Source organism: Salmo trutta, chromosome 3, assembly GCF_901001165.1.
Source record: "Salmo trutta chromosome 3, fSalTru1.1, whole genome shotgun sequence".
NCBI lineage: Eukaryota > Metazoa > Chordata > Actinopteri > Salmoniformes > Salmonidae > Salmo > Salmo trutta.
The window spans coordinates 30,086,346-30,108,145 of NC_042959.1; the positions used below are offsets into that span (position 1 = coordinate 30,086,346).

At 43.8% G+C, this 21,800-nt stretch overlaps 1 protein-coding gene across 5 annotated transcripts in view; it reads right to left on the reverse strand.

Annotated features, from left to right (window-relative positions):
• Positions 1-19,199, reverse strand: part of LOC115172229 (ETS-related transcription factor Elf-2) — a 31,042-nt gene extending 11,843 nt beyond the window's left edge. For 2 of the 5 annotated variants that reach the window (XM_029729485.1, XM_029729473.1), the window contains exons 1-5: positions 18,988-19,198; positions 16,088-16,188; positions 15,742-15,847; positions 14,409-14,429; positions 4,118-4,510 (exon numbers count right to left, since the gene is read on the reverse strand). In XM_029729485.1, coding sequence (XP_029585345.1) covers positions 4,118-4,510; positions 14,409-14,429; positions 15,742-15,847; positions 16,088-16,188; positions 18,988-19,063 — 697 coding nt within the window. In that variant the 5' untranslated portion in view covers positions 19,064-19,198. Of the gene's footprint in view, positions 1-4,117; positions 4,511-5,109; positions 5,369-14,408; positions 14,430-15,741; positions 15,848-16,087; positions 16,189-18,987 lie in introns of those variants that run through there. The other 3 variants (XM_029729504.1, XM_029729511.1, XM_029729493.1) reach the window with 3 other exon arrangements.
• Positions 19,200-21,800: the final 2,601 nt, after the last annotated feature.

Genomic DNA, 21,800 nt, shown 5'->3' on the forward strand with positions numbered 1-21,800 from the left:
AAACCATCCCAATTTGGTTGAGGTCGGGTGATTGTGGATGCCAGGTCATCTGGTGCAGCAGTCCATCACTCTCCTGGGTCAAATAGCCCTTACACAGCCTGGAGGTGTATTTGGGTCATTGTCGTGTTGAAAAACGAATGATAGTCCCACTAAGCGCAAACCAGATGGGATAGCTTATCGCTGCAGAATGCTGTGGTAGCCATGCTGGTTACTAGTGTCACCAGTAAAGCACCCCCACACCGCCTCCTCCATGCTTTACGGTGGGAACTACACACGAGGAGATCATCCATTCACTTACTCTGCGTCTCACAAAGACAAGGCGGTTGGAATCATAAATCTCAAATTTGGACTCATCAGACCAAAGAACAGATTTCCACCGGTCTAATGCCCATTGCTCGTGTTTCTTGGCCCAAGCAAGTCTCTTCTTCGTAGTGTTTTTTTGCAGCAATTTGACCATGAAGGCTTGATTCACACAGTCTCCTCTGAACAGTTGATATTGAGATGTGTCTGTTACTTGTGTGAAGCATTTATTTGTGCTGCAATATGAGGTGCAGTTAACTCTAATGAATGTATCCTCTGCAGCAGAGGTAACTCGTCTTCTTTTCCTGTGGCAGTCCTCGTGAGAGCCAGTTTCATCATAGAGCTTGATGGTTTTTGTGACTGCACTTGAAGTCTTGAAATGTTCCGGATTGACTGAACTTCATGTCTTAAAGTAATAATGGACTGTCCTTTCTCTTTTCTTATTTGAGCATTTAAGGAATTCCCCAAATTGTCTTTTAACTAGGCATACCTGTTAATTTAAATGCATTCCAGGTGACTACCTCATGAAGCTGGTTGAGAGAATGGCAAAAGTGTGCAAAGCTGTCAAGGCCAAGGGTGGCTACTTTGAAGAATCTCAAATATATTTTGATTTGTTTCACATTTTTTGGGTTACAACATGATTCCATGTGTTATTTCATAGTTGATGTCTTCACTATTATTCTACAATGTAGGAAATAGGAAAAATAAAGAAAAACCCTGGAATGAGTAGGTGCGTCCAAACTTTTGATTGGTACTGTATGTAAATGTGATATCAGTTTATTTTTTTAATTCATTTGCAAACATTTCTAAACCTGTTTTTATCATGGGTAATGTCTAGATTATTATTTTTTTGTCCATTTCAGAATAATGCTGTAACATAACAAAATGTGGAATAAGTCACTGTACCACACTCACCCATTGTGATGCGTAAAAAGGCGACCGAGAAAAATAGAAGCAGTTAGCCATGCCATCATGGAAGTTGTAGTATTTTGTGTACAAATCCCAAGAGATGGTGACACATTCTTGTTATAAAAGTGCAGTTTAACCAGAAACGTTACCATCACTGGACTTCATGGGTTAGGGAGAATACGAACAAGAGCAGACAAACACCACTTAGCCATTAGCCAGACAGAAGTCAATGACTTACAGGGAAGCCATGCTAGTTGAAAGACGCAGTGAGACTAAACCGAAGAAGGTAGCTTGTGTTGTACAAACAAAGTTACATCTTTGCAAAAACGAAAGACAGACAGGCGTTAGCTAGTGCTACTTCAGAGAGAAAATGGCAATCCAAATGGGTTGAGACTATTTTTTGCATTTGCATCAATATTGTCCAGTTCGAGGTGAACATAGACCTTCACCGTGCATTGTGGCATTGACCTCTATTATTCCTCACTTGTTTTCCAAAATTCCCACATTTCAACTAAGACATGTACATTTTTTGGGGGGCACATTTTCGGTGAATAATGCAAAGCAGAAATGCATTTGACCAATGCGGGCTAACAGACAACGGAAAGAATGTACCCACCAGAGCACTGAGTGACCGCAGGAGAATGGGTGGTGTTGAGTGGGTTAGGATGGAGCCTACAGGTGCAGAATTTCAACCCCTACACAGTGGAGGCTGGTGGGAGGAGCTATAGGACAGGCTCATTTTAACGTCCGAATGGCATGAATGGAATGGTTTCAAACATATGGAAACCACGTTTGACTCCATTCCATTGAGCCAGTCCTGCAATAGCACCTCCAACCAGCAGTGGCATAGGTGCAGATAGCAGGCATAGCAAAGAAAGGCATTGCAGTGTACCACTACATCGTTCCCTTGAGCAGATGAGGGTACAGGAAGTGATGAAGGAAGTGTCTGGAATAGCAGTTAACTGAGCATAAAAATTCCACATACAGTGCATGTATGCAGCACAAAATGCCTTGTAAGAATAGAAGTGTGAATGAGTCATGTCCAATGTGAATACAGACATTAAAATAAGTGTATCAGAATATACATGTAAAGACCATATTTTTGCATGTTGTCCACCACCCTTTATAAAAAGAGGCCACCTCAAATAAAATGCCTTCCTGCCAAATATCACAAAGGCACACAAACACACACACACACCAAATGGGATAATGGTTTGATTTGAAACACATTGGTCTTGACATATTTTCACAACTAGGGATATTCTGATTTGTGTGCTGGTCTAAAGTAAATAAGTTGTAGACTCGTGGGGCAACAGTGCAGAGAAGAATTAACTCGTGTCAGTGTGGTGGATTTATCCCCAGGTCCTTAATGGTAAAGCTATAGTATATTATATCAAAATATATTATAATGTTTAGTTAAAGGTGTTCGATATTTACGCAATTATCACATTTATAACATTCTGAAGGCAGATTGTCTCATTATTTTTCCTTGTGATGGAAACTATTGTTTTGGAAAGACAATGATATTCTGCAGCAAAAAAGCCCTACAAGCGTAGCGTACTAGCGCAAGCAAACCAATTCCAGACAAATTAAACACGGTAAGGGATCTTTCCAGTTTCTCAATACTTTTATTGTTTGGCTCGATGAAATCCCATTACACAACGACTCACTGCGTTAACCAGTTTTTAAAAAAAGAGCAAAATCTGAATGGTTGAGTTCATCAAGTTAACCTTACGAGGTCTTTCCCTCAAAGTTCCAGTTTTACAGTGAAGAATAAAACACACGGCAACAGTTTGTTGTGTTACAGTTACAGAGCTTGCACAGGTAGGGTTCTCTGTACTAGCAGAAGCTATCACATGGCTGCATGAGCTGTGCAGCGGGTTAGGTTAAACAAAGCTTTTATCATTACGTCGGCGTGTACCAACTCGGTGATATCTGGCAGAGAAGCGTATTAAAAGAGGCTTAAAAAAAGTACAGTAAATGTAATATCTCCCAAATAAACCCTGAGTATTAGTCATTGGTTAGCCGTGGACTGGGCGTACACATTACAAACAAAATAATCAAATGGCTCGTTGGAGGTGTTTTCCTGATTGTGTTCGCATGAGACGGCGGGCCTCTGAGGCAAGGCAGGTGAGAGCTTAAAGATTGTTGATACGCTAGGTCAGTGGAGATCGTAAACAGAATGGTGAAAGATGAGTGGGCAATGTTTGAGAGGAAGGGAGAAGGGTGAAAAGGTAGTTTGGAGGGAGAAGTGATTTGCAGCTGTGTAGTTTTATCCTTACTGTAATGATACAAGGTTGAAACCATTACATCTGTGCAAGAGACTGTGTAAGAGATAGCATTGATGACATCACTGACACTTTCTAAAGGGTCTCACTGTGGCGATCTGCTGTTCTGATTGGATAGGGAATTCAGGAAAAAACAGCCTCAGCAGTGAAAGCTTTTTAGGGCTTTTACCATCTCCAGGAATCACAACAACTATACTGTACACAGCCAGGAGAGACTGAACTACATAAAGTAATCAAACCCCACAAAGTCTGGAAGCTTCTAGTGTGAAGGGGGGAAATAACAATATTCTACTCAGTCTTCTCACTTTAACTTAATCAGTCATATCATTAATTACACCTCTGCCATCTATATAAACTCTAATAAATAAAATGTGTTCTTTCCAGAGAAGAACCTTTATATCTGAGGAGTCAAGCGCTAAAGTGGTTTTTGGAAAAGGTGGGATCAGTTTTAGGTGGTACTGTATTATATGGTGTGGGTAAATAGTGCACACCTAACCTTCTTCTAGTTGCTTGTCTATCAGTGTGTATGTGTGTTGGGCTGGTGGTGAAGGACAGTGTACGCGCCTGTTACTCCGCAGTAACAGCAGCCTCGTGAGCTACCTCCTCCTGTGCGGCCGTACCATTGCTCTCTAGCTCTGCCACAGCAACTGCTTCCTCGGCGATGGTGGGCACGGCAATGGCCTCTGCAGCATCCTCCACAGCCTCGGCCACTATGACCACTTCCTCTGCTGCCGCCTCTACTTCCTTAGCCACCTCAACGACCTCCTCAGCGACCTCGACGATGACTTCAGCAGCCTCGGCGACAGCCTCTGCGATCTCCTCCACCACAGTCTCTGCTTCTACTACAGCCACTTCCTCTACGGCTGCCTCCACAGCAGGTTCTTCAGAGACTGCCTCGGCCTCTTCAGCAGGTTCTGCTACGTTTTCCGCCTCTACAGCCTCTTCAGCTGCAGCCTCCTCTCCAGCCGCCGCCTCCTCTGCTTCCTCCTCTCCATCGGCTACTGCTTCCTCACCTGAAACAGGGGGGGAGGGAAAAATGTATAAATCAGTAAAGATGGCATCGATCGTTGAAGGGCACCAACACCACACTGCCCGAGTAAGCCATGCTCTACAACACAATACTCAAAGAAATAAGTGGATTTACAGAGCATGTGAATTTCCCTACATAACACCTACAATAACAGAATATTCACATAAAGAACTATTTCTAAGTTATATCTGATCATGTGTAGCTCTGATCTAGTTCTGTATCCTGAGCTGCCGTGTGCACAACTACACACTCAATCATACACCGCGTCACACATGCCCATGCCACTCCTCTTACCACACCTCCGGCTCATACCACACTCCACCTAGAAGGGGAAAACCCCAGCAAAGCAAATCACTGCACAGGAGAATTCACTACAGAACCACATGCAAACCCAAAGACAGAAAGGGAGGGAGAGAAGAAGAAAAATGACAGAGGGAGGCAGGCAAAATTAAAGTGACATAGTGAAGGTCGACAGGGTCAGGTCAGAGGGTAGAGGGTGAGAGGATAAAGATGGCAAATCTTACCATCCACTCAAAGCTACCAGTACCTGGAAATTCCAACAATAACACAGAGACAACCAAGGTGGTTTGTGCATATTTAATTTTAAAATGTACCCATTAACATTAATCCATCCTGGAAGAGGCCACATACAAGAGTTCGTCAAATCAAAAATAGGGAAATAAGAGGAGGGAGCATCCAGCAGAGAAACTTTCAGAAACAGACAATAGTTGAATGTATGGGACGTAGCAGGAAAGTAGAAGAGATTTCCCCCTTTTCAGATTCATCCAAACAGTCCAGTAGGCTATAAAGTCCCCTGATGTGTAGGCAATTTACTTTTACACTGAAAAGAGTAAAAATAGGAGAGTTAGCGGAAAGGGAGGAAGAGAACCTTTAACCAAAATAACTTTAAAATCAGATAAAAATATCACCATTATAGAAAATTAAAGTTCAACATCCAAGAATATGATAATCAATTCCCTACGCGATTCTCTTGCTTGTGCAATGCACTGATAATGCTAACAGTGCGTTAGCATTCTAGGTGCATAACCCCCTTAAGGGCGCACTAAGATGACATCACCTGTTGTCTCTGTTTGGTAGCGAATAAAGAGCCTCTAATAAAGAGGTACAGGTTTTAAAGAGGTAAGGGGAGACAGAGGATTAAAAGTGAAAGAGAAGGGGGACACGTGTTTTGGGATGGATCGTCCAATAGGAAAGGAGTAGTGTCAAGGAGGGGGACCCCCTGTTCTGATTAACAGGTATTTCAGACAAAAGGATAGGTTAGGGTCAGATGGGAGAAGCTGGGTGGGGTGGGATCAGATAGGGAAAAAATGAGTTTACTTTCAGAATCCAAAGGACCACCAATAAAATGTATATATCAAAGTCATCAACAGCATTAGTCTTAAGTTTACAATCTAGAGAAACCTAAATATTTTGTGCAGGCAAACTATTTCTGAACAGGTCCTTCCAAATATTACCATCAACAGTAGGTTTTACACCAACCAGATGCTTATGGTCCCCTAACAATCTTTTCTGGCATTAACCAGGTTTCCAGCCAACCTTTTTATGCATGTTAAAAGTACGTGTCAGAATTTTTTTGACAGGCCTGATTGAAACAGCAAGTCTAAACTTTCCAAACGTCGACAAAACACGCTAGACAAGGTGGGATCTTTTTGTGTCTGTAAAATTAATTAGAGAAATGGTGATGAAAATGCTTTTTATGCGCAAATATTGATATAATAACCATCCTATCGAAGTAAACTTGGGAGTCACGCTATGACATGTATTCTACCGTGCCCCGAAACCTGCTCCTTTTACTCTCTGTCCATAACGTACTAGACGACCAGTTCTTATAGCCTTTAGACGTACTCTTATCCTACTGCTCCTCTGTTCCTCTAGTGATGTAAAAGTTAATCCAGGTCCTGCAGTGCCTAGCTCCACTCCCATTCCCCAGGCACTCTCATTTGTTGACTTCTGTAACCGTAAAAGCCTTGGTTTCATGCATGTTAACATTAGAAGCCTCCTCCCTAAGTTTGTTTTATTCACTGCTTTAGCACACTCTGCCAACCCAGATGTCCTAGCCATGTCTGAATCCTAGCTTAGACCCTCAAAAACACAGAAATTTCCATCCCTAACTATAACATTTTCTGACAAGATAGAACTGCCAAAGGGGGCGGAGTTGCAATCTACTGCAGAGATAGCCTGCAGAATTCTGTCTTACTATCCAGGTCTGTGCTCAAACAATTTGAGCTTCTACTTTTAAAAATCCACTTTTCCAGAAACAAGTCTCTCACCGTTGCTGCTTCCAAAAAGACCACCTTCTGCCCCCAGCTGTGCCCTGGACACCATATGTGAATTGATTGCCCCTTATCCATCTTCAGAGCTCGTGCTGTTAGGTGACCTAAACTTGGACATGCTTAACACCCCGGCCATCCTACAATCTATGCCTGATGCCCTCAATCTCACACAAATTATCAATGAACCTACCAGGTACAACCCCAAATCCGTAAACACGGGCACCCTCATAGATATCATCCTAACCAACCTGCCCTCCAAATACACCTCTGCTGTCTTCAATCAGGATCTCAGCGATCACTGCCTCATTGCCTGTGTCCGTAATGGGTCTGCGGTCAAACGACCACCCCTCATCACGGTCAAACGCTGCCTAAAACACTTCAGCGAGCAAGCCTTTCTAATTGACCTGGCCCGGGTATCCTGGAAGGATATTGATGTCATTCCGTCAGTCGAGGATGCCTGGTTATTCTTTAAAAGTGCTTTCCTCACCATCTTAAATAAGCATGCCCCATTCAAAAAATGTAGAACCAGGAACAGATATAGCCCATGGTTCACTCCAGACCTGACTGCCCTTGACCAGCACAAAAACATACTGTGGCATACTGCATAAGCATCGAATAGCCCCCGCGATATGCAACTTTTCAGGGAAGTTAGGAACCAATATACACAAGCAGTTTGAAAAAGCTAGCCTTTGCTTTCCTAACAGATATTTGCATCCTATAGCACAAACTCCAAAAAGTTCTGGGACACTGAAGTCCATGGAGAATAAGAGCATCTCCTCCCAGCTGCCCACTGCACTGAGGCTAGGAAACACTGTCACCACCAATAAATCCACGATAATTGGGAATGTCAATAAGCATTTCTCTACGGCTGGCCATGCTTTCCACCTGGCTACCCCTACTTCGGTCAACAGCCCAACAACCTCAACCACGCTCAAGGTCCTAAACGATATCATAACCGCCATCGATAAGAGACAATACTGTGCAGCTGTATTCATTGGCAACTAATCCAAGATGGCGTAGCAGTTCAGACGTCCTGTCGTGTCCCATGTATATATATATTTACATATTTTTTTCTTCACTTATCTTTTTACTTTTTTTTTATTCTAAATACTCAACCTCAAAGCACTCTCCTGCAACCCGCCTCACCAATTTAAAAAGAAAGTATTATTTACCTCATCTGAATTCCACAACAGAAGCTAGCCAGAGGTTAGCCATTTTCACTGGCTAACGTTGAAGTTCAGCTAGCCACGGTTAGCTGTCCTCAGCTATCCATTAGCTCGAAAAGCTATCGCCAGTTTTTGTACAGCGCGACTCAGACCAGAGCATATCGGACCTATTCTCTCTCCTTTCCCCGATTTCTACCGCAGGCTCTGGACATTTACACCTGGATCTTGCAGCTAACTAGCTGCTACCTGAGTGACTATTGGCAACGTCGGTCACGGAATTAACACATTATTACGGAGCTAGCCAGCTAGCCAGCTGAAGAGTTCCGTCAGCCACTCGTGGGCTATTCCTGAGCTAGCCAGCTGAAGTGTCTCCTGGGCTACAACTCACCTATCCTGACCCGTTTTACTGCCGATGCGGAGCCCCACCGGGTCTTCACGACTGGACCACCGACGTTATCTGCCCGAGGGGGTTATCCAACTGGCCCCTCCGTCGCGACGTAACCTGATCGCCCATCTGCGGCCGGCTAATCGTTAGCTGTCTTTTCGGCTGCGATCTGAATAGGTCTATCGGACACTTTTCTTGGGCCACTATAACTAACTATTTTGCCAACTTGGACAGGTCCCCCCTTCCACACGGAACCCCACTAACCCACAGACGGAAACGCACGAGGTGGCTAAAAACAGACCTCCCTCCCATCTTCCACCAGCTTGCTACCTATGGTCCGGCTAGCTGTCTGAATCTCACTGGACCCTTATGATCACTCGGCTAAGCATGCCTCTCCTTAATGTCAATATGCATTGTCCATTGCTGTTCTGGTTAGTGTTTATTGGCTTATTTCACTGTAGAGCCTCTAGCCCTGCTCATTATACCTTATCCAACCTCTCAGTTCCTCCACCCACACATGCTATGACATATTCTGGTTTCAATGATGTTTCTAGAGACAATATCTCTCTCATAATCACTAAATGCCTAGGTTTACCTCCTCTGTACTCACATCCCACCATACCTTTGTCTGTACATTATACCTTGAAGCTATTTTATCGCCCCCAGAATCCTGCTCCTTTTTCTCTCTATTCTGGACGTCACAGACGACCAATTCTTATAGCTTTTAGCCGTACCCTCATACTTATTCTTCTCTGCTCCTCTGGGGATGTAGAGGTGAATCCAGGTCCTGCAGTGCCTGGCTCCACTCCTACTCCCCAGGCGCTCTCTTTTGATGACTTCTGTAACCGTAATAACCTTGGTTTCATGCATGTTAACATTAGAAGCCTCCTCCCTAAGTTTGTTTTATTCACTGCTTTAGCACACTCTGCCAACCCGGATGTCCTAGCTGTGTCTGAATCTTGGCTTAGGAAGTCCACCAAAAACTGTGAAATCTTCATCCCTAACTACAACGTTTTCAGACAAGATAGAACGACAAAAGGGGGCGGTGTTGCAATCTACTGCAGAGATAGCCTGCAGAGTTCTGTCCTGCTATCCAGGTCTGTACCCAAACAATTTGAACTTCTACTTTTAAAAATCCACCTCTCCAAAAACAAGTCTCTCACCGTTGCCGCCTGCTATAGACCCCCCTCGGCCCCTAGCTGTGCTCTGGACACGATATGTGAATTGATTGCCCCCATCTATCTTCAGAGCTCGTGCTACTAGGTGACCTAAACTGGGACATGCTTAACACCCCAGCCATTCTACAATCCAAGCTTGATGCCCTCAATCTCACACAAATTATTAATGAACCCACCAGGTACAACCCCAAAGCCGCAAACACTGGCACCCTCATAGATATCATCCTAACCAACGTGCCCTCTAAATACACCTCTGCTGTTTTCAACCAAGATCTCAGCGATCACTGCCTCATTGCCTGCACCCGTAATGGGTCAGCGGTCAAACGACCTCCACTCATCACTGTCAAACGCTCCCTGAAACATTTCAACGAGCAAGCCTTTCTAATCGACCTGGCCCTGGTATCCTGGAAGGATATTGACCTCATCCCATCAGTAGAGGATGCCTGGTTATTTTTTAAAAATGCCTTCCTCTCCATTTTAAATAAGCATGCCCCTTTCAAGAAATTTAGAACCAGGAACAGATATAGCCCTTGGTTCTCCCCAGACCTGACTGCCCTTAACCAACACAAAAATATCCTGTGGCGTTCTGCATTAGCATCGAACTGCCCCCACGATATGCAACTTTTTAGGGAAGTTAGAAACCAATACACACAGGCAGTTAGAAACGCCAAGGCTAGCTTTTTCAAACAGAAATTTGCTTCGTGCAACTCCAACTCTAAAAAGTTCTGGGCCATTGTAAAGTCCATGGAGAATAAGAACACCTCCTCCCAACTGCCCACTGCACTGAGGATAGGAAACTCTGTCACCACCGATAAGCCCACTATAATTGAGAATTTCAATAAGCATTTTTCTACGGCTGGCCATGCTTTCCACCTAACTACCCCTACTGCATTCAACAGCACTGCACCCCCCACAGCTACTCGCCCAAGCCTCCCCATTTCTCCTTCTCCCAAATCCATTCAGCTGATGTTCTGAAAGAGCTGCAAAATCTGGACCCCTACAAATCAGCTGGGCTTGACAATCTCTCAATTTCTTTCTAAAATTATCTGCCGAAATTATTGCAACCCCTATTACTAGCCTGTTCAACCTCTCTTTCGTGTCGTCTGAGATTCCCATAGATTGGAAAGCAGCTGCTGTCATCCCCCTCTTCAAAGGAGGTGGCACTCTTGACCCAAATTGCTACAGACCTATATCCATCCTACCCTGCCTTTCTAAGGTCTTCGAAAGCCAAGTCAACAAACAGATTACCGACTATTTTGAATCCCACCGCACCCTCTCCGCTATGCAATCTGGTTTCAGAGCTGGTCATGGGTGCACCTCAGCCACGCTCAAGGTCCTAAACGACATCGTAACCGCCATCGATAAGAAACAATACTGTGCTGCCGTATTCATTGACCTGGCCAAAGCTTTTGACTGTTAATCACCACATCCTCATCGGCAGACTCAGTAGCCTTGGTTTCTCAAACGATTGCGTCGCCTGGTTCACCAACTACTTCTCTGACAGAATTCAGTGTGTCAAATCGGAGGGCCTACTGTCTGGACCTCTGGCAGTCTCTATGGGGGTACCACAGGGTTCAATTCTTGGGCCAACTCTTTTCTCTGTATACATAAATGATGTCGCTCTTGCTGCTGGTGAATCTCTGATCCACCTCTACGCAGACGACACCATTCTGTATACTTCTGGCCCTTCTTTGGACACTGTGTTAACAACCCTCCAGACGAGCTTCAATGCCATTCAACTCTCCTTCCGTGGTCTCCAACTGCTCCTAAACACAAGTAAAACTAAATGCATGCTCTTCAACCGATCGCTGCCTGCACTTGCCCGCCCGTCCAGCATAACTTCTCTGGACGGTTCTAACTTAGAATTTGTGGACAACTACAAATACCTAGGTGTCTGGTTAGACTGTAAACTCTCCTTCCAGACTCACATCAATCATCTCCAATCCAAAGTGAAATCTAGAATTGGCTTCCTATTTCGCAACAAAGCATCCTTCACTCATGCTGCCAAACATACCCTCGTAAAACTGACCATCCTACCAATCCTCGACTTCGGCGATGTCATTTACAAAATAGCCTCCAATACCCTACTCAACAAGCTGGATGCAGTCTATCACAGTGCCATCCGTTTTGTCACCAAAGCCCCATATACTACCCACCACTGCGACCTGTATGCTCTCGTTGGCTGGCCTTCGCTTCATAATCGTCGCCAAACACATTGGCTCCAGGTCATCTACAAGACCCTGCTAGGTAAAGTCCCCCCTTATCTCCGCTCACTGGTCACCATAGCAGCACCCACCTGTAGCACGCGCTCCAGCAGGTATATCTCTCTGGTCACCCCCAAAGCCAACTCCTCCTTTGGTCGTCTCTCCTTCCAGTTCTCTGCTGCCAATGACTGGAACGAACTACAAAAATCTCTGAAACTGGAAACACTTATCTCCCTCACTAGCTTTAAGCACCAGCTGTCAGAGCAGCTCACAGATCACTGCACCTGTACATAGCCCATCTATAATTTAGCCCAAACTACTACCTCTTCCCTTACTGTATTTATTTATTTTATTTATTTTGCTCCTTTGCACCATATTATTTATATTTTAACTTTGAACTTTTTTCAAACTACAAATCTACCATTCCAGTGTTTTTCTTGCTATACTTTATTTACTTTGCCACCATGTCATTTTTTGCCTTTACCTCCCTTATCTCACATCATTTGCTCACATTGTATATAGTCTTATTTTTTTTCTACTGCATCATTGATTGTATGTTGTTTTACTCCATGTGTAACTCTGTGTTGTTGTATGTTGTCGAACTGCTTTGCTTTATCTTGGCCAGGTCGCAATTGTAAATGAGAACTTGTTCTCAACTTGCCTACCTGGTTAAATAAAGGTGAAATAAATAAAATAAAAATAAATAAAAATTGACCTGGCCAAGGCTTTCGACTCTGTCAATCACCACATTCTTATCGGCAGACTCATCAGCCTTGGTTTCTCAAATGACTGCCTCGCCTGGTTCACCAACTACTTCTCAGACAGAGTTCAGTGTGTCAAGTCGGAGGGCCTGTTGTCCGAACCTCTGGCAGTCTCTATGGGGGTGCCACAGGGTTCAATTCTCGGGCCGACTCTCTTCTCTGTATACATCAATGATGCCGCTCGTACTGCTGGTGATTCTCTGATCCTCCTTTGGCCGCATTTCCTTCCAGTTCTCTGCTGCCAATGACTGGAACGAACTGCAAAAATCCCTGAAGCTGGAGACTCAGATCTCCCTCACTAACTTTAAGCACCAGCTGTCAGAGCAGCTCACAGATCCCTACACCTGTACATAGCCCATCTGTAAATAGCCCATCCAACTACCTCATCCCCATACTGCTATTTATTTATTTTGCTCCTTTGCACCCCAGTATCTCTACTTGCACATTCATCTTCTGCACATCTATCACTCCAGTGTTTAATTGCTATATTGTAATTATTTTGCCACTATGGCCTATTATTGCCTTACCCCCCTTATCCTACCTCATTTGCACACACTGTATATCGACTTTTTCTATTGTATTATTGACTGTATGTTTGTTTATTCCATGTGTAACTCTGTGTTGCTGTTTGTGTCGCACTGCTTTGCTTTATCTTGGCCAGGTCGCAGTTGTAAATGAGAACTTGTTCTCAACTAGCCTACCTGGTTAAATAAAGGTGAAATAAAAAAAGTACAAATATAAGGTCCTCCCACTACGACTCAGGAAAGCATGCAGTTTATTAGGCTACAGCTGAAATAAATTATGAACTTCACAGGGTGGTGAAAGTGCAAGGTGATGACCTTGATGCTCCTTTCCAATAAATATTAAGGGTCTTATTCTGGTGACATGATGATTTGTGAAACTGCAGCCTAGCATCAATTAAAATAATCTTGCTCTATTGTCCATAATAATCTCATGTAGGCTATACCAGCACTGTATCTGTGAGCGGTTGGCTAGCGTGCACATGCCAATACCAGAGTGGGAACATGTGCTATATATCACAAAACAATTCTGAGAATGCGATGGAAACCTATTTAACTTGTTTTCTGTACATGGGAATTTAACCCATTTTCCCACCATCTGTGGTGGGAAAATCACAATTTTATTTTTGCAGACTGTTGCGAACTGGATGGAAACCTAGCTAATGACAGAAAGCCAAGACCAACTCCAGAAAACTCTAAGAGCAGAACCTGTTCTAGACCCGACATCTTATCTGGGTTTAAATTAAAATAAACATGTTAATCTCAGACAGTTATCCCATTTACACTATGCTTTAACACATTAAAGACTAAAAAGGTTAAAAGCATGTAGAACTCGTTGCTGATCAATTCATTGACTGAAGATTGATCAGATGAGGCAAATGGCTCAGGCAGTTTTCAACCAGAACAGGGAGACCTTCTAGCGTGGGTGTAAGAATCGATGTGATTGGTGCTCTGCAGTGAATAACCAATGAGGATTAAGGAACCCTACGATGAGTGGAGACGTCACTAATAACCATAAAGTAGATTATCGTGGCATTTCATAGCATTTGGGGGGGGTTTTATCACTGAAATGCAATACGTGAAGACTCCACCCATTTCTGAATCCACTCCTTTTCGCCAGCATTGGTTCTCAGAATGCGTTTTGTGAACGTGTCAAGAGGAAAACCTAGGTTTGTGAGTGTAACTATAGAGAAACAGATACATTTCAAGGCAATCAGTGAGAGAAAGTGAATAAAAATCAAATCCATGCCAAGGTACGCTTAGTCAGTCTAAAAACTAAGTTTCATTGGTCATTCAGAAAGAGTTATTTAACAGGCTGTGAGTTATAATAAATGAAGGACATTAGCTATAAAAGCCACACATAGGAACTCACCCTCCTCTTCCTCATCCCTGCCTGGAAACAGACAGAAACGCATTGTCACAGGTTTACATGTGGATTATATGGAGTGTATGATTATAGTGATCCGGCTGATACGTGTATAAATCGTGTACGTATATGAAGGAGGTTGTCTTAGTAGGCATGTCTGATCTGTACCCAGTTATGATATATGATACAGGCACGGTGGGTTTTATCTTTACACACTTGTATTAGCGTGACAGCCGTGCGCTTGTGTGATATCTGTGTCGTTGGGAGTTTATGGTTATGCTGTAGCCTGCCAAAATAAACACCCATTACCACTGGACAACAAAAGGTACTGTACTTATACATCTTATCTCAACTGTTTATACAGCAGAAGTAGTCAATTATGGACCTCTCCCAGTATCAATACCCAACTGCCTGGCCACTGTTGGATGACATAATAGCTGGTCATATAAATAGAACGGTATTGGACACGGAGTGTGTTTGTAGGAAGTGATTATGGCTAAAGTGAGGAGTGATAGTGGGATGACTTGAGAGCGATATGCAGGGCTCCGACAGCTGCCTGGAGAACGTGGGGGGGGGGGGGGGGGGGGGCTGGCTGGCCCGCTTGGCTAAGAGTCAATGGTGGTCTGGCCAAAACTACTGACCGCTTGTTATTGCCGCCAACAGAGTTGACTGGGCTGTCCCGTCTGGGTCAACAGTTATTAATACACTATGACAACGACAGGGGGGGGGGGGGGGGGACGGAGACAACTATCAGCGTGTGTGTGAATTCTAATGAACTCAGCAGGCTGTCTACTGCATCAGAAAGGCTCTCCCGGGGGGACACACACCGAATAGCCAGGCTATAGTTGTAGGTGCGTGGTCACTCAGTGACATTCCTTGGTCATAAGTAGAGGATTATCCAGGCCTGCTGTCCCACAAACTCTAGCTTGGCTCACATCTCTTTCTGCCTCACACAGACAGGACGGCCTTTGAGCTGCACTGCCAACCATGACTCATGAATAGAGAGAGCTGAGGCCACTGAACTGAGGGAAGGGAGGGGGGGGGGGGGGGTCACAGTCGTTAAACCCCAAACCAAACAGGGTCTAATCCAATAACCTGGGAGGTGAATGACACGAGGGGTTAGTTGAGGTTGTGAGGTAAGACGGTGGGTGAGGTTGTGAGGTAAGACGGTGGGTGAGGTTGTGAGGTAAGACGGTGGGTGAGGTTGTGAGGTAAGACGATGGGTGAGGTTGTGAGGTAAGACGATGGGTGAGGTTGTGAGGTAAGACGGTGGGTGAGGTTGTGAGGTAAGACGGTGGGTGAGGTTGTGAGGTAAGACGGTGGGTGAGGGGAGACTTACTCTTGGGGGGCCATGGTTTGGGAACCCACTCAGCCTTGGGACGAGCGTTGATATCCGCCACACGGTCGGTGAATCTGGCGTGGTCTGTGGTCACAGTGCTGTACGTCTGTTAGAAGAAACAAAAGATAATTTCAATGCTCAAAATAGTTACATATTTAACTCTACCAATGAAACACATTATAACATTCTTCTGAGGGCAACTTTAGCCATGTAACAGAATAAAAGAGCACATTATAAAGTTAAAAGGTTTATGGAAAAAGGCCAGTCTGGTATTATTTTTCCCCCTATGAGCTACGTCATCTAAACTCAAACAGATAAAAGTATACATTTACAAGTGTATACTCACATAGGCGACTGCTCCAACAAAGGCCCCACCACACAGCAGGGCATAGATGATGTTATCCCCAGTACCACCGGGGAGCGACGACATCTGTCGCCGTGGCAGCACTACAAAAAAAAAATCAGTAAAGGTCACCCGGCCTTCAGAGGTAATCAGGAAACACGGTAGATGTCACAGGATATTCAACATTTGATCTTGACCGCACGAGATTGGTTTAAAAAGATTACAATAGGATCGACCTAATGCAGTGAGAGGGAAGCATGAGGACAGAGGATTTGTTGAAGCGTGATCCCTGGATTTTTTATTGGATTAGGTGGAACGGGTTTAGGTGTCCAGGAATATGCCTGTCAGTGCTCATTTGACTCCAACTGAAAAACAGTGGTCGGCTGGTAGAACTCCAACCAGACTAACACTAGGCAAAAGGAATAAAGCGAAATAGGCTAGTGTAAAATAAAAGTTTTGTCGAATTCTAGCTAACGTAATTTGCCTAGAAGGTCAGTGCAATAGCAATATTCAAAAGCAGGTCAAATGACCCACCACCAATATTCCTCTTTCTCCTGCAGCATATTTCTTATGATAATCAGCACAAGGGGATGCTTTGTCATTTCACATAGTTCTTTCACTTTGCTTTCCCGGAGTGCCATTACATCAGCAGAAAAAAACAGTGTAGCCAGGCGCTTTGCTTACTTACGCCAAGACTTGGACCAGAGTCAGCGTTTCCTCCTCAGTGCCCTGCCCTCATGGCAGACAGGCGCACAAACGGCATAGACACGGACAACAAAGATGGACAATCTTACGCACACTTATAACACCACAAGCACGCACTTCTAGACGACTGTCTTTGTGACTGACACACACAACCCACGAAGACAGACGTGCATATACAGCTATCGTGCAGACAGACTTGCACTTGTTACAGCTTTGCCACGGTGGAAATAAAATGGGTCAAGTAGCTACAGTTGAGGACACAATGTACAGCAAGTCACTCCCCGGTTTCACTCGTACAGCAAACAAGCACACCCCAAACTAACAGGAGAGCCTGCAAGCCTTTCACAATGAGTGAGCATAAGTGGGGGACCAGTTATTTAGGCTCAAGTTAAATTCTGTCTAGAGTTTAGTCAAGACATAACTAGTCCCATTGGAAGAGCACCAGTAGGTTCTCCTTTCAAAAAGGAACACCCCGATGGCAAAATAGGGAGTGTCACTGCAGGGGGATTTTAACCCTCAAAGTTCTCATCCCTGTAATCCAATCACTGTGGCCCTACCTCTGTAACAAGGCTCTAGACCAGCTAATCGGTTCAACCCCCACTGCAGTCCCAGGGTTATAGTGGCGTGGGATTGTGATAACACAAGTGGCCGTGGATCAATGTCATAGGATTAAGCTATGATACCCGCCCTGTGCCTAAATACTGGTCAAGGGAGGGGAGTGGGCAGGAAGGGTCCCACTGCGATAACATGAGTCCCTTTTGTGCATGTAGAGTTGTATGCTGTACAAACGCAAATCAGGGGCCAGTGTTGCGTAATCCCCTAAAATGCCACCAATGGTGTTTGGTAGCAGGACATCGGACAAGCTCATATTTGTGTGTGTGTGTGTCAGTGGGGAGAATGCTGGAGCAAAAGCTCATGTCATGTTGCTATCGTTGCTTAGCCCTTGGGCCATTTCTAAGAGTAGCTAAACCAGTTTCTGCAGGGGCTACAGCAAAGAATGAGCAATGCCATGGTGCCAACAAACAGTGTGTAGATTCCACTGAAAGGTGAAGGAAAATAGTGCAAGGTAAAGCACACAGGGAAACATTTAGTAGGTTTTCTGTCAGAAGCTTAACTGTAAATAACTACCAAAATAAAAATAAACACTTGATTAATACTAAGTATGTTGAAAACAGGTGTGGTTCCTGAGTTAATTAAGCAATTAACATCCCATCATGCTTAGGGTCACGTATAAAAACGCCCAGAATGGCAGTTACCTGTAGTTGTCAGCACAGCATATGGTTGTCTGATTTCTAAAATCGATGACTAGTGAAAGTATTTTATATTAAGGTTTAAAGCGGCGTCGAAATGCAATGAGTTACCGTTTTCTGTTCAGGAGAATGCAAGTTCATTGGTGCGTGGTCCCGCAGAGGGCGCTGTATGGTGACGCGTGCTTTTGTCCGCAGTCCATACATTGAGACGCCCGTCACACGTTCTTTACCACGTGAGCAAAAGTAGGAACCATATCTATACCGCCTCCGATTTAGTTAAGGTCAAATATTAAGGATGTTTAATAACAAGGTTATGTAACCAGTTAATTGTTGCCTTCCAAGCTCGTGTTTCGTAAATACGGTTAATAATGTATCATATGCACACCTAGGCCATGCAATCGTCCTCGACAGGAAAGTGACAAACTGGCACCGACAAGGAAACAAAGTAATTCACGATTGGAGAGGATTAAAGATTTGTTGGCACAGTCCACCACGGACTCTGCATAGTAACAATTTCGTAACAAAATTACATGGGGCCCATCTCGTTTGGATAATTTGAGGGAGTGGATTGAACATGGGGGAAACGAGTTTCTCTTTAAAATGTGTAATCTAACAATTTAACGCTCCAATATCAAAATTAACACAACGAAAAGATTTAGAGCATAATTGGCCAACATTCCAATTGACCTTCACGTCCCTTGTCATGTAAAACAGGTGCCATCTTTCAAATTTGGGATGAGACGGTTTTAGTTAAGCCAAACCACATGAGAACAAAATGTTATATTCTGAAATGTACGCATATTCCTCTACCCACAGGCTACCTTTAGCCTATACATAGAGAGGAAAGAAAAGCCAACAGGGATACAGTTGCCATCTTGTCTCATGTAACGTTACAACTTTAATGTGGTAAGACTTCGCTATCATTTGAACCGATTTTGTCATACTCACCATCTCTAGATAACTGGTAGGCTGACTTCCTTGCCAAATGCCCACATCTTTGCCAGGCCGTTCTGCAGAGAAACATCGCTATGCGCTATCCAAAAACTACCGGAGGAATGCAGCGTGCGCCGAAGCGAGGGAGGGCAGAATGAATGACAGGGTGTGCGAGCCTGTGATGAACGAAGCAGAGCCTTATCTCACTTGCGCTTAGTACTGGATGTGTGGTGGTGACGGTTCGTTCGCGAACGAGTCGGCTCTTAGAGCCGGCTCTTGTAGGTGAATGTTGGGAGCCGGGTCGCATATCAGAAGAGCCGAATCTATTCATAAAAATATAAAACAATTGAGATATGAATAATCAGAGGTTTTAAAAATTATGGCAATAGTCTAAATCCAATGTACACAATTCCAAGCAGGAAAACACTCTCAAAATCACTTATTCCACAACTGTACGAGAGCACACAGGCTTCAATGCGGGAAAGAGTCCAAAAAGCTACTGCAGTTTGCCTTACCACTGACTGCTGAACAGCAAGGGTAACACAACTTCTTACGTGTCGGTTATATGTCACTTCATTGAAGATATTGATGTCTAGCTGTCTTCTGGACTGCTTTCAGTTCAGCGACAGACACGCCAGAGAACTTGGCAGAGGAACTGTTGAGAGTGGCCAGAGAATGGCAAGTATATGTAAAAGTGGTATGTTGTGCTAGCGACAATGCAGCTAACATAACCAAAGCATGAACATTTTAAAATGGACCCATCATCCATGTCTTGCCCACACAATCCACCTGATTTGTAAGAGATGCTCTGAAGGTGAAGCCCACTGTGGACAAAGTGAAAGCAGCTGTTGGAGTACTTCCACAGGACCACAGTAGGTGCTGAAAAACTAAAGTCTACACAAAGCCAGATGGGGATGCCAGAGCTGAGGCCTGAACAAGACTGCACTACAAGGTGGAATTCAACATTTTATATGTTGAAGTGGTTTCTTGAATCAAAGGATGCCATCGTCTCTACCCTGGCCATTGTCAATGCACCTGTTGATGCTCTGACCCAAGAGGAATGGGAGTTGGTGGAGGAGGTGTGCAGAGTCCTGGAACCCTTTGAGCAGGTCACTGTGGAGGGAGGTTGTAATAACTGCTTACTGTACATCATTTAATCCAGTATTATATATGTAGATGAATGTAGTATCAGTAGACAAACATAAACCTGAACTAATAAGTTGCTGTTCTCTCTTTTCAGCTATGTGACAGCCTGAAATTATACTCCTGTGTAAGGATCTGCAGCAAATCACAGCCAGCTGCCAGAGAGAAGCAAATGTAACCACTGGACATGTGACAGAGTTGATGGACACCCTATGTTCATCAATGGACAGAAAGTTCCACAGAATGGAATATAATCACGTGCTATCAGAAACCGCTGCACTTGACCCCAGGTTTAAGAAGTTAGCCTTCAGTGATGCCAGAGCGATTGATGAGGCACTTCAAAGAATAATCACCGCAGCAGGGAGGGACAGCCCCAGCAGTCAGCTAGCTCAGGCACCAGGGAAACAGGAAGAAGAGGGAGCAGAAGCACCAGCAGTAGTGCCACAAATGTCTGCTGTTTGGATGCTGTTTGATGAGAGAGCAACTGGGGATGCAGCACGAAGGAATCCCTCAGCAGATGCCATAATGGAGGTCCGATCCTATTTGGAGGAGCCCCTCCAAAGATCTGCAGATCCTCTGAGCTGGTGGAAGAACAAGGCCTCTGTCTACCCACGGCTTACTAAAGTCATGACAGGGAGACTCTGCATTGTGGCAAAATCTGTTCCCTTATAGGGTCTTCTCGAAAACGGGACAAATAATTACTGAGAGAAGAAACCGCATCAGCCCCTCTAAAGTGAGGCAGCTTGCATTTCTGAATGCAAATCTTTCATAAAAGCAAAATATGGTCAGCATTGCTGTGTGCTGCTGGTTATAACATGGCAATAATGAAAGAGAAAAGAGGGACTAGTTTAATGTTTTAAGTGGGATGCTGTAGTTTGCACATTTATTTTTCTTTATGGTGCAATATTCTTATGTTTTTCAGATTGTATTCGTTTTGAATTGTTACATTTATATGCACTTTGTTTATATACATTAAAGTTATACTTTAAATGCACATGTGTAATAGCATCCTTTTTTACATTTCAATTTGTGGGATGCTGCAGTTTTGCACGTTATTTATTTTTCTTTGATATGGTGCAATATTCTATTATGCTGTTCATATTGTATTCGTTTTGAGTGGTTAATTTTATATTCACTTTGTTTATATACATTCAAAATATATACACTCAAAAGTACTTTAAATGCAAATGTTTAATAGCATTATTTTTCATAACAAACCAATGCATTTTTAAATACATTGTGGTTAAGGTAGAGCATGATTTCATTTAATAATTTAATTAGAATTGTTTTAACACCAATCATAGTCAAACTAACGCAAACTTTGACTTGAAAAAATACAAAACATATTTTCTTTAAAGAGCCAAAAGAGCCGGCGCTTTTTGGTGAGCTGAGCTGAACGAGCCGGCTCACTGAAACGAGCCGGCTCACTGAAAAGCGCCGGAATGCCCATCACTAGCGCCTAGTAGAATTGTATTGAACACAGAATAATCGATTGGAAACAGGTATGATTTTATTTAGCGACATGAAATGCTGCGCTCTTCAAATAAAGTACAACTTTAAACCAGTTACTGTAACGTTTTGCAATAAAATAAAAACGTTTATGAAGGTCTAGTTGTGTCTGAGTATTGAATGAAAGTGTTAAATGTTTTTGCATGTTAATACATAAGATGCTATTTATTTTTAAT